Source organism: Dysidea avara, chromosome 1 (assembly GCF_963678975.1).
Source record: "Dysidea avara chromosome 1, odDysAvar1.4, whole genome shotgun sequence".
Taxonomy (NCBI): domain Eukaryota; kingdom Metazoa; phylum Porifera; class Demospongiae; order Dictyoceratida; family Dysideidae; genus Dysidea; species Dysidea avara.
The window spans coordinates 45,889,260-45,903,561 of record NC_089272.1 but is presented as its reverse complement, the minus strand read 5'-3'; the positions used below and the strand labels follow the sequence as shown (position 1 = coordinate 45,903,561).

General features: G+C 38.4%; 1 protein-coding gene across 1 annotated transcript in view; it reads left to right on the top strand.

The window, feature by feature from the left end:
- Positions 1-14,302, top strand: part of LOC136247072 (uncharacterized) — a 120,280-nt gene that overhangs the window by 72,171 nt on the left and 33,807 nt on the right. Inside the window, exons 18-19 of the mRNA XM_066038688.1 lie at positions 1,029-1,316; positions 3,050-3,302. Coding sequence (XP_065894760.1) covers positions 1,029-1,316; positions 3,050-3,302 — 541 coding nt within the window. The remainder of the gene's footprint in view (positions 1-1,028; positions 1,317-3,049; positions 3,303-14,302) is intronic.

Genomic DNA, 14,302 nt, shown 5'->3' with positions numbered 1-14,302 from the left:
TCCATTACACCTGCCATGCTCACACTCACTCCTGGCTTTTACACCTGCCACATGCTTACTACCAGCCATTACACCTGCCACATGTGCACAACACAACAGTGCTTTAATTGAAGCACAATGTGAAAACCAAATAATATTATGTTGTTGGTGTCCCATCTGGACATTAAAACATCAATGTTGACTACATGACAAGATCTTTAATCAAATAGTGACAAATATCCAGATTAATTGATTAATTGCCCTACTGTACCTTTAAGCATAACAGATAACTACTACAAGGGTAGTTGGAAAGGGGGGGATACAATCTGACGTAGACACAGATGCGGACATTTTCAAAAAGCACTTTTACATTTATATAACAGTTATTTTTCATACCTAACGTTGTTTTTACAGCAGTCTTCGCTTCCAGAGACGGGCATCGATCTTGTCATAGCGCTTATCCATTTATAAGTGCACATGCAAAGGACTGGACCAGCACTCCACAGAATGCCAAGGACCATAATTATAGTGTTGTACACATGCTCTAAAGTCTAATACAGAGTTATATAATTGCTTGTATGCCTCATGCAACTTAGGTTAGCTGGCTAAATCCACAATCTTACGCCTTTTAGTATAAGGCACAGGTGCTTATACCAAGAGTTAAGGGTTACAAGGATCTAGCCTACAAGATTAGGTTGGGACATGCCAGTTTAATCTCTATGATGCTGAATTAGATTTTTAGAGCATGTGTACAACACTGTATGGTCTTTAGAGTGCTAGTCTATCCTTCACACATGTACTTATAAATGGATAAGCACTATTTACAAGATTGCCGCCTGGGTCTGGAAGAGAATGCTGCTGTAAAAACAAGTGAAAAATAATTGTTTTTTTGTAAATGTATAAGTGTATTTTAAAAATATCCGTGTACGTGTCTTCATCCATGCCCAACCGTATCCGCCTTTTCCAACTACCCCTGCAACAATAAGCTTTCCCCAAAGATAATTAACATTGACAAATTTTGTACAAATATTGTTATTGTAATTATATAGGTGAACAGCAATGGAGTTGTTAGCCTTTCAAGCAGACTCTCAAATTTTTATAGTACTCCCAGACTACCACTCTCAGATAATCAAAAGATCATTGCACCATACTGGTCTGAAGTTGATACCAGAGGAACTGGACAAGTGTTCTATCGCCAGACCACTGATCCTAACCTCCTTGCCAGAGCAACCAGTGAAATAAGAGCAGCTTTTCCTATGTCTAAAAATGTGACTATTGTCGATTTATTTATTGCAACATGGGATAGTGTTGGCTACTACTATAGGAACACTGATAAAGTAAGCAGCATGTAATTGTTATGTACTTCATTTAACCTTCATCATAATATTTTATCATTGTGTAATAAAAATCTCAGGTGCCCACCATTAAAAAAAACATTCTCCATGACACAAAGTACCTTTAGAGAAGAGTATTAGTGTAGTGTCAAATATGGCAAACAAGGAAACTTTTTTTAAAATAGTAATTTTTATAAGTCTTCAAATTCCAAAATTTGGTTTGCCAGCTTGACTACAGTTACAAGGATAGAGACTAAGTTGACATATCACATAGCTTACATTTACAACACAACCCTTTGTACCTTGCTTTTTCCTTTAGCTCTCCTTGAGGAGTAGATGCCACAAAATGTGCTTACATTACTATAAGAAGTATTAAACAACTAGTAGTACCTGTAGCTGCACAATAAGTTCATCACTGAAAACCCAAGTATGATAACTGCACACCTCAACTACAAGCTACAGAAAGGAAATCACTGGACATAATTAATCAACACACTTAGGAATAATTATATTACATGCAAAACCAATAATGATTGAACTTAACAACTTATTGATCTAACCACATTTGTGACTGGATTTTGGAAAAACGATCCAAATCGCACATTAGAAGTTTCGAGATAAACGGTTTTAAAGAATTGAAGCCAGCATAACTCTCCAAGGATAACAAGCACGCGTATGAAATTTACACAAAAGATGCATCAATCTGTTACCTTTCAAGCCACTTCCAGTACTTGTAGCTGCTTGTACAGTTTCCCGCCAAATAAGATAGAAAATCTGAGCAGTTGGACGAGCGAAGTAGTATCACGAGTGCTCACAAAGGGGTGGAGGCTGGGGGGTGGAGGCTGGGGGGTGGAGGCTGGGGGGTGGAGGCTGGGGGGTGGCGGGGAGGGCAAAAGATAGGCCTCAAAATGGAGGCAGACCGCGATTGGAGTCCAGACACGAGATTACAGGGCTGTGCTGGCTCCTTAGTGGCTGATACGTAGCAAAATCTACAGAGAACACGTCTGGCCAACATTATAAGGCTGTCCACCAGTAAACCACTGATTCTTGCCAAGCCAGGTCCTTCACAAGGCCTGAAACCGCCATTTGGGCACTCCACACCACCCAGAAAAGACGTCTATTAAAACCAGCCTCGTGTAGTTTGAGTAGTGCTGAGGGTCAAAACTTATAGTACGATAGTGTAGCTATCCACTGGTGGTGTTAGTTTGATTTTGCCTGATGTGCGATTTGGTTCGGTTCTGTAAAATCTGGTCACATTTGTATTTAATAATCAAACATGTTGACATGCCTTACGGTGATTGAACACATTGACCATATCCCTTAATAAATGCATATATTTGAGGAGTGGTACACATGCTGTCTAGCTACACTTAGGTTATTAAGCACAGCCACTTTACTCCCTTATTGATCTTCTGTAGCTACCTTTAATGAATACTGTCACTTAAGTGCATAGTAACCACACTCATTGGAATGTATCACATACTTTATAAAAATGCTCAATGCAAAAACTTTAATAAAACTATCACACTAATGCAGAAGCCATTTCCATACTCACAGAACCCTGGAATAGAAATGTGCATGAAATATTTTAAACTATCATTGTCTCCAATGAGGCCAGTTTTTTATCTCCCTTCCAATAATTACTTCCATGCCTGAGTGTTATTAATTACCCAACCACCACTTTATGGATATTATACTGTTGCTGCTGCTGTATGACTTTTTAATTATATTGCTAGACCAACACATTCCAGTGTATACTAGCCACTAGTGGAGTTGAGTCATTTGTAATGTTCATTTATCCTGATGGTGGAATACAATGGACTACTACTAGTTACTACTATTATAGATCTAATGCTCTAGCAGGAATTAATGCTGGTGATGGTCGTAACTTTATAATTGTTCCTGGATCACGAACCCCAGATATCATTAATGTTGCTGTAACAAGTAATGTAGGTGATCGAGGAGTTTGGATGTTTCGAGTTGATGAAGGTAAATTGTGTACAAATTTAGCATGTATGTGCAACTACTGTAGATGAGTATACCAGATAGAGATACTGCCATTTTAGTATCACAATTGATACTAAAGCCACTATTCATGATACTGAATAGTTCACGATACTTACAAATAAGTCTATCATACCTGGTGCTATTGCTCAGCATTCATGCAGGAAGTCTTTAAATATAATACCAAACTAGTCACTATCATCCATGTTTACAGCAACAGTTATTGTAACACATGCTTTGAGGTTATGTTATGGTGTTCACACCTTTCTGCAAGGGTAACCAGGTGGGTGGGTTTTATCACTTACAAGGATTCTTAGCCAAGTATTTCATAACAAATGGATTTGTAATGACAGCAATGTACATAAATGGTATCACGATAGTCATCAACAAAAAATCGCGATAATGATTCTCTCAAATATCACGATCTATTGTTAAAACGATAATATCTCTCAGCCCTAATACTAGATCCAAATCTAATGTACTTTGTTTGTATTTAGTAGTGATGCATGCACTGTATGATTCCTTCATAAGTACAAGTACAAGCAAACTGAGACATTTTTAATTTGAGTAGGCTTATGGAGTTGAAAAGAAATAACAACCTGGGAGGTTGCTTACACTAGCAGTGCTTACACTTGCAGTGATGTACTAGTGTACAGTATGTTTAATCCCCCTATTGTAACCATCCATTATGATGAAGTGATAAAATGCTTCTTCGTACCAGGTTTTCCATAACTGATAAATGCAGAGGTGCACTATTGTCCTCTTGGTGAGCAATTTGCATAACAGATTTGCTGAGTTGTCATGTGTTCTAGCAATGCCACTGCTTGCCTCAGCCTAGCAAATCTGATACATATTTGGTACATTCTTTCTGGTACCTGGTGTTTGACCCAAGAGTGTGGCTTGTATCCATAGGTACAGTAGGTAATGGTACTACTAGATGTAAATTAAATGTATCTAAAATGGACACCCAATGCTTATACTGTATAATCATACAGTATGTTAGTACTGTATAGTAGGGGACCACAAAGGATTAGGTGTGGCCCACGAAATAATGTCACCCAAAAAAACAGCCTCAATTTCTCCTGACAACGATGACGCAGTACTGGTTAGATAAAACTAAGCCCAAACAAACTTTTAGATCAACCCAATACGCTTTTGACAAGTTCTATGGGTTTTAAAAAAATTATTTATTGGAATTTTCTAGTGATTGACTGACTGATGTCTTCAGACAAATGTAACTCAATAACGGCTAAGGCTACGGGCTTGATTTTTTCACTGTTTGAAATTGCTTCGGCCTGATAGGTGCCTTTTGGCATACCGCAGTATGTACAATGCATTCTTCATGGACTTAATTACCAGTGTCCTCCTTTGTGTCCCATTCATCTTTGCTGACGCGAAAAATGTTGATTTGACAATAGCATGTGATGGCTTCCCTTCATAACAGAAACTGTCTTTATTTGTCATAGTTGCTATTTTGATAGCAGAGGTTTTGTTCAAACAGTTCTTGATTTGTACTGCTGTGTAACGGGTTGAACATAGCCAACAATGAAGCACAATGGATACTTCACTTTTCAGATGATAATTGATATAACTGGGGTACGCGGCACTATTTCTTTCTTTCTTTCAGTATGCGTGGATTGAAGAGGTGCTTTTCGAACAATTGTTGATTCAAAATGCTGCATAATGGGTTGAACATAGCTGACAACGAAGTGTAATAGATACCTCACTTTTCAGACAATAATTGATATAACTGGGGTACGCGGCACTATTTCTTTCTTTCTTTCAGTATGCGTGGATTGCAGAGGTGCTTTTCAAACAGTTCTTGATTCAAAATGCTGTGTACGTAACAGGTTGAACATAACTGACAACAAAACATAATGGGTACTTCACTTTTCAGACAATAATTGGGGTTTGGATTGCTATTTCAGATGCGGTATACGTGGGTTCACCAGCCATAATAATTATTTACAACAAGTTGATGTAATGCTACTTCTAAAAACCAGGCACCCATCAGTTAATACTATCCCTTTCTAGCCAAATGGGCAATTAATCAACCATGTATATAATTATAGTTTATAATCATGCTATTGTTATTATTAATTCAACTAGACAATTAGACTTATAAATACTGTAATTTAGCGTATTTCATGATTCATGAATCATTTTGTAATTCAGTAATTACATTGCTATGCACTGCTAAGGAAGTGTAACTATAACAAACTACTTTAAACAGCAAATTACACACAGAAGTATCTTCTCAACTATTTTTATAGTGTGTCTATCATGTTTTCTCATGTAAATTGTATAGATAAATCCTCGAGGCTGCCCTTCATGTTTTCTCATGTAAATTGTATAGATAAATCCTCGAGGCTGCCCTTCATTTTCATTCGCGTAAGTACGGGTAATGCCACCCTGTCAACTCTAAGATACATTATCTCTGGTAGCCTAAGAGACTTTTAATGTTGTTTTAAAGGTGTGAAATGTCTACAAAACCAAAAAGGAGACCGTTTACGAAGTATATGAAGGGCGACCATACCTGTTTTTCAGACCACTGAGAAGAAACCACCTCAGAGCAAAGTTTACATGTGTGGAAGTGTAATACAGACTTCATTTCACTTTTACTTCTTACGTGCAAGTTGCTTTTACCATTTAATGATTTTGCTCATGTGGCTACATACAGACAAACATAGGTAGATAGGTAGGTACACATGTACACTCACACTTTTACAAAAACAATTTCAGTAAATCAGGTGCACGCCCACAGCTGGCCTTTGGCCAGTTGTGGGCATGCGCCTGGTTGTGCACGCCCACAGCTGGCCTTTGGCCAGTTGTGGGCATGTGCCTGGTTTAAAAAAGTTAACAAACAAGTACACAGAAATATTAGGAATTTTCAACTAGAGTAGGCAGGGGCGGATCTAGGATTTCAGAAGGGGGGGTGCTAACATGGACATTTATATAGGTAGCAAGATAGTCGATACAACTAGTGTGAGAAGCACACTCAGCATGCGGAGCGTACTCTATCTAGGGGGGTCTGGGGGCATGCCCCACAGAAAATTTTGCAAATTTTGCCTATTGAGATTGAATTTGGTAGTAATTTTGAGTGAAAAATGATGTCACTTTGTTTATGAGATACTATTATTCCCCTACAGCTTGTCAATATAACTAAAGGGTGCAGCCATGTAGCTAAAATTCAATCTTAGACTAACATCTTAAAGAACTAGTAGTGGAAACATATGGGTATCAGCAGCTACACATGATCAAATTTAGTGTTTTGAAGTATAGTGTAATTTACAGTCTCATGGCTCAAACTACACATAGCTGTCCAAACAGTAAAGAGGATAAGTGGGAGTGGAGAGGGCAAGTAGACTGACTCACCAGTGTATGGAGTGTATGTGCACTCAGCTATATATAATTCTCCAGCTAGGGGGGGCTCTAGATCTGGTGGCATATATACTCCCAGACCCCCTGTAAATTTTTGGAAAATGGCTATCACAAGATTGAATCTAGAAACTATTTTTAACCAAATCTGGGTACAAGATAAATGAGTTCAGGTGGAAGTAATTTTAATTAAAAAACACTATTTCTTGTTATTGGATTTTAAGAAAATGTATAAAAGTGGATTGTCAACGAGAATAAAGAGTGTAAAGTTAATTGAATGTAAGGTCAAGGAGAATATTTAAAACACAGGATTGGATCTACTTCATATGTAGCCATGCACTGTTCTGTAGTGTAGGTTGCTATTTCAATCTAACTTTTAAAATGATGGATCCATCCATCATTATAATTGTTTTACAACTAGTCTACAAATACAACTAGTTTTTGGCCACAACTAACTCTCTTTTAACACACAATGATCATGACAACATAAATGCTGCAGTATCATTTAAGCTTAAAGTTGAGCTTCAAGGGATTTGATAGTGCAAACTCCAAAGCTGCTAGATTTATATAAATGTAGCATGGGATTTGATCAAGCAAGGGAAACAAAAATGAACAGTTCTCAGATGTTGCAGCCTTGTGAACTTTCTAAAAGCTAAGAAATTAACTATTATTATAATACTATTGTTTTACTTGCAAGAGAAGCATTTCAACCCAAGAATCAAGTTTGTAGAGGAGACTAAATAACTTAAACTATTTGACAGAAAAGGTTATTTTCAGAATAGATTTTCAATTAATGATGTTTTATACAATTTATAGTACATTAAAGGTATAAATCTTTTACCTGAAGTGATTGGTATATGGCAGGATGTTTGGTACAATGGTGAGGGTAGCAGTGCACAGGTCTAGAAGAATAGGTTTAATTTCAGCTTACACTCTGGTAACTTCTTGAAAATTATAGTTTTAATGTTGGGTGTTCTATTAGAGTAGTTGACTGTTCTATTAGAGTATTTTGGATTTAGCAACTTCTAAGGTAAGACTTACACCAAAAGTATAATTTTGAACCCCTCATAGTAATTCTTGGATAAAATTAGCTATTCCCCTTGCTCTTTCAATTCTTTCATTGCCCATACATGTGTATAAAATGCAACTGCATCTGTACTACAGTTTCTAGAAGCTTCCTAGCTTGCTCATTGTAAAATTTTGGAGGGGCAGGGACGGATCCAGGGGGGGGGGGGGGGGGGGGGCTTTGGGGGCTGAAGGCCCCCCCCCTTCACTTTTAGACTTTACTTGATCAATATACTGAGTATTATAATAAAATTTTGTCTTAGCATAATTATATGATCACTAATAATACAAATACTCATAAAACTACCTTATAAACATCTTTCCAAGGTATTATCAGTGGATTTATGCTAAAGTGTATGCAACAAGGACCCGGATCAGCATTGGAGGTGTACAAGATCGGGATACTCTAATAGAGCAGTCAGCTAACTACTCTAATAGAACATTCACTGGAAGCATATAGTTAGTTCTGTTATGGAATTTTTCCAAATCTGCCTGCACCTATACATACACTGAGGTATACATTGGTCTGTTTAAAGGGCTTCATTCATCTACTTGTGTAGTTAATATGTATGTCAATACTTAATTCAGGTACACAATTTCCATTGAAAAGGCTCTCAGATTCAATCTTGTATTGTTCAAATTTCAAATTTTTTCACTTTCAGCATTACAATTCTAACTTGCACATGCATATTCAGTGTTGTGCAATTGTGAGAGGGTGCATCATGTACTTGGTTGTCTGTACCTACCCAAACATTTCCATTAACAAAATGCTTCAGAGAGCCATACCTATAATCTAAAGGCAGTATATACAATATCTACAGGCAGAAAATATTATGAATTTTATGTGGAAATGTCTCCAAATTGCAGTATTTTAGCATCTGTTTTTCAAAAATTTCCTGGGGGACATGCCCCCAGACCCCCCTAGTTCCAGCATGCTTTGCATGCTGGGAAGTATGCTTTGCACACCTCTACCCAAGAGATTAGTACCTTGAGTTAGCCCCCCCCCCCCCCCCCTTATAAATCCTAGATCCGCCCCTGAGGGGGGTGCTTCAGCGTCCCAAGCACCCCCCTAAATCCACCCTTGGTAGGGACCATAGCACATTAGTGAAAAGTATTGAACTGTGCTCAAGATACCATAATGGAAATGCACAGTAGGGATATAACACTTCTTATTGTTTTACTGTGATTCAATATCGTGCACTACTCCAGTCTCCAGCTTGTTTCGATACTTTTCACTAATGTGCTATGGTCCCTACTCTAGTTGAAAATTCCAAATTTTTCTGTGTACTTTTTTATAGGGAATATTTGACTGGGACTGTGAAAACGGGGCATGTGGGCACATGTCAAATATCTTAATACTGGAATAGAATATTATTAATTTAGTATATACAGGCAATTAAATGTTTGATAAATGCTGAGATTGCATTACAATGATCACAACAACATAAATGTTATGGGTGGTGAAAGTTTGAAAAAGCAGGGAAATTTTATGTGCTCACATACCCTATTTTCTCAAACCCAGTCTTAATGATTCTGGTTACCCTCTGAACCCTATGCTATGTAGCAGTTAGCCAGATTACTTATCGTATGTTGCACAATATAGAGAGTATATTTGTAAGTGTGTGTGCAAGGCAAGATCACATTTATTGGCGTTGTTCCAATGAAATTTGGCACAAACATGGACCATATCAAGACACACGGTAGTATGTCGTGCGGCCCAAGAAGTCGGCGCGCCACACCGTGAGTATATTAGCAGGAAGAAAGAAAACGCAATTTTCACACCTATGTAGCTCTGTGATCCCTTATCCGATTGGAACCAAATTTGCTAGAGACGTGCCGCCCAGTTAGGGGAGTCTACATACCAAATTTGAAGAAAATCGCTCCTGCCATTTCCGAGATACGAGCGAACAAAATTTCGTTTTAATTTCTTCGTTTTTTTCTTCTTCATTTCGCACACTTCGCAAAATTCACCATAAAACACGAATGCGTGCTCGGATTGGGCTGAAATTTGGCACACTTAAAGGGCTCGTTAAGGCGGATTCCCGTACCAACTTTGGTAGGCATCCGATGAACATTCACGGAGTTATTACCGATTATTTGCGTAAAATAAGGTCGAAGGTCTGTCACGCCTACGGGGTAAACCCCTTGAAGGAATCAGTTGAAAATTGATATGTAGATGGAGCAACCATCGTAGGAGTGCCTTTTTGTAGTTTGGAAGGAATCGGGATAAAGACCATGGAGACAGCAGCGGAGCAAGTAGTTGATATGAGGGGGGCTGGGCTGACCCAGACTTATTTCTATAGTTTGGTAAGGTGAGACCAAAAATAAAAAATAAAAAATAAAAAAAAGGTCACAACCAACTGACAAGAGCTTTCCACCTCACCAGCTACCATTTTTAGCTGATAAACTACATAAAAATCCTTACATAGCTTGCTACACACTGACTACTTTATTAGAGTGACTGCTCTATTAGAGTATCTCGATCTTTATCACGGTTTTCAGCCCCACTCCAAGAAAGATAATTTCGGTGTGATATCATTCTGAGGGGGGCTTCAGCCCCCTAGCTTCCCCCCTTTCCGCCGCCTATGCATGGAGATATGACACAAAACCCAACCTGTGTCAAAATTACGCGATCGATTTTTATAAATAAACAAACTATTAGTTTTCGTGTCTACCAGGCAAACCGCTTAGAGCAACGAGCTGAAATTCAGTATGTAGCTGGAATAATCATCATAGAAAGTCCTTGCAGTAGTACAGAAGAATCGGATTACAAACCATTGAGTTATGATTCGAAAGGCAACTACGTGCAGCAAATGCGAGATCGTGATACTCTAATAGAACAGTCACCCTAATAAAGCATTCAGCTGCATTTATAATTTACTCAGTTATATTACATTGCAAGTTATTCTGTAGGGAATTCAGCTACAAACAAGTCACCCTGTAGTCAGATCAGCTAGAAGAAGGTACCTAATAGAGAGTTCAGCTACAAAGAAGCCATCATGTAGAGAGTTCAGCTCAAATAAATCACCTGTAGAGAATTCAGCTACAAACAAATTGCCCTGTAGAGAGATCAGCTAGAAGAAGTTACCTTGTAGGGAGTTCAGTTACAAAGAAACAATCATGCAAAGAGTTTAGTTGCAAACAAATCACCCAGTAGAAAGTTCCACTATGAACAGATCACACTGTAGAGTGTTCAGTTAGAAAAAAGTCATCCTGTAGAAAGATCAGCTAGAAGAAGTTACCTTGTAGAGAGTTCTGTTACAAAGAAACAATCATGCAAAGAGTTTAGCTGCAAACAAATCACCCAGTAGAAAGTTCCGCTATGAACAGATCACACTGTAGAGAGTTCAGTTAGAAACAAGTCATCCTGTAGAGAGATCAGCTAGAAGAAGTAACCTTGTAGTGAGTTCAGCTACAAAGAAACCACCATGTAAGAGAGTTCAGCTGCAAGCAGATCACCTGTAGAGAGTTCAGCTAGGAACAAGCCACCCTGTACAGAGATCAGCTAAAAACAAGTCATCCTGTAGAGAGTTCAGCTAGAAGAAGTTACACTGTAGAGAGTTAAGTTACAAAGACACTACCATGTAGAGAGTTCAGCTGCAAACAAATCACCCTGTAGAAAATTCAGCTACAAATAAATTGCCCTGTAGAAAGATCAGCTGAAAGAAGTTACCTTGTAGATAGTTCAGCTACAAACAAATCACCCTGCAGTTAGATCAGCTAGAAGAAATTACCTTGTAGATAGTTGAGCTACAAACAATTCACCCTGTAGAGAGATCAGCTAGAAGAAGTCACCTTGTAGAGTGTTCAGTTATAAAGAAACCACCGTGTAGAGTGTTCTGTAATAAATATCTAATCAAAAACAGCCAGGCTGTAAAAAAAGGTGCGGCTCCCAAAAAGGCCATGGTGAAAAAAGATGTGAAATCCAAGGTGGCAGCCAAGAAATGGCTGTGATGGTAGGTTAATGGTAAAAATTTTAATAACGACAATTCAGGTGAATTTGATGCCAAGACCAAGTGGCGCAAAATTCACCTGAATTGTCGTTATTAAAATTTTTACCATTAACCTACCATCACAGCCATTTCTTGGCCGCCACCTTGGATTTCACATCTTTTTTCACCATGGCCTTTTTGGGGGCCGCACCTTTTTTTACAGCTTGGCTGTTTTTGATTAGATATCACTTCTTTTTGTATTTGTATACTGCAAAGCCAGCCTATGGCTGGCTTTGGGGCTTTTTTAACCCATGTGTTTTTTTTTATTTACCACAGGAAGAAGAAAAGAACTTATAGAAGATTTTTAATACTTCAATTATTTTTGATTTTATTAGTAATTATACAAATTATATACATATATTTATTACATGCCCATTATTCCCCACAGTATATTTTTTAGCAGCTGATCTCTCTACTGGGTGACTTAAAATATAGCTGAACTATATACAGGATGGTTTCTTTGTAGCTGAACTCTCTACAAGATAAATTCTTCTAGCTGATTTCTCTACAGGGTGATTTGTTTCTAGCTGAACTCTCTACAGGTAATTTGTTTGCAGCTAAACTTTCTACATCCATGGTGGTTTCTTTGTAGCTGAACTCTCTACATGATGATTTCTTTGTAGCTGAACTCTCTACAAGGTGACTTCTTCTAGCTGAACTCTCTACAGGGTGATTTGTTTGTAGCTGAACTCTCCACATGATGGTTTCTTTGTAGCTGAACTCTCTTCAAGGTGACCTCTTCTAGCTGATCTCTCTACAGGGTGATTTGTTTCTAGCTGAACTCTCTACAGGTGATTTGTTTGCAGCTAAACTCTCTACATGGTGTTTTCTTTGTAGCTGAACTCTCTACACGATGGTTTCTTTGTAGCTGAACTCTCTACAAAGTGACTTCTTTTAGCTGAACTCTCTACAGGTGATTTGTTTGCAGCTAAAATCTCTACATGGTGCTTTCTTTGTAGCTGAACTCTCTACATGACGGTTTCTTTGTGGCTGAACTCTCTACAAGGTGACTTCTTCTAGCTGAACTCTCTACAGGTGATTAGTTTGTAGCTAAACTCTCTACATGGTGCTTTCTTTGTAGCTGAACTCTCTACATAACGGTTTCTTTGTAGCTGAACTCTCTACAAGGTGACCTCTTCTAGCTGATTTCTCTACAGGGTGATGTGTTTCTAGCTGAACTCTCTACAGGTTATTTGTTTGCAGCTAAACTCTCTACATCCATGGTGGTTTCTTTGTAACTGAACTCTCTACATGATGGTTTCTTTGTAGCTGAACTCTCTACAAGGTGACTTCTTCTAGCTGAACTCTCTACAAGGTGATTTCTTTGTAGCTGAACTCTCCACATGATGGTTTCTTTGTAGCTGAACTCTCTACAAGGTGACTTCTTTTAGCTGATCCCTCTACAGGGTGATTTGTTTGCAGCTGAACTCTTTAGGTGGTGATTTCTTTGTAGCTAAACTCTCTACAAGGTGACCTCTTCTAACTGATCTCTCTACAAGGTGATTTGTTTCTAGCCGAACTCTCTACAGGTGATTTTTTTGCAGCTAAACTCTCTACATGGTGGTTTCTTTGTAGCTGAACTCTCTACAAGGTAACTTCTTCTAGCTGATCCCTCTACAGGGCGATTTGTTTGTTGTCCAATTCTCTACACGGTAATTTGTTTGAGGCTGAACTCTTTACATGGCGGTTTCTTTGTAGCTGAACTCTCTACAAGGTGACTTTTTCTGGCTGAACTCTATACAGAGTGATTTGTTTGCAGCTGAACTCTCTACATGATGGTTTCTTTGTAGCTGAACTCTCTACAAGGTAACTTCTTCTAGCTGATCCCTCTACAGGGCGCTTTGTTTGTTGTTGAATTCTCTACACAGTAATTTGTTTGAGGCTGAACTCTCTACATGGCAGTTTCTTTGTAGCTGAACTCTCTACAAGGTGACTTTTTCTAGCTGAACTCTATACAGAGTAATTTGTTTGCAGCTGAACTCTCTACATTCTACATGATGGTTTCTTTGTAGCTGAACTCTCTATAAGGTGACCTCTTCTATAGCTGAACTCTTTACATGGTGTCTAGTTTCTACCTGATCTCTCTACAGGGTGATTTGTTTGCAGCTGAAATCTCTACAGGGTGATTTGCTTGTAGCTGAACTCCTTACATTGTGTCTAGTTTCTAGCTGATCTCCACAGTGTGATTTGTTTGTAGCTGATCTCTCTACAAGTTGATTTGTGTGTAGCTGATCTCTCTGCAGGTTGATTTGTTTGTAACTGATCTCTCTACAAGGCAATTTGTTTGTAGCTGAACTCTCTATAAGGTGATTGATCTCTCTGCAGGTTGATTTGTTTGTAGCTGAACTCTCTAAAGGGTGATTTGCTTGTAGCTGAACTCCTTACATTGTGTCTAGTCTCTAGCTGATCTCTCTACAGGGTGATTTGTTTGTAGCTGATCTCTCCGCAGGTTGATTTATTTGTAGCTGAAGTCTCTACAGGGTGATTTGTTTCTAGCTAATCTCTCTACAGGATGATTTTTTGTAGCTGATCTCTCTGCAAGTTGATTTG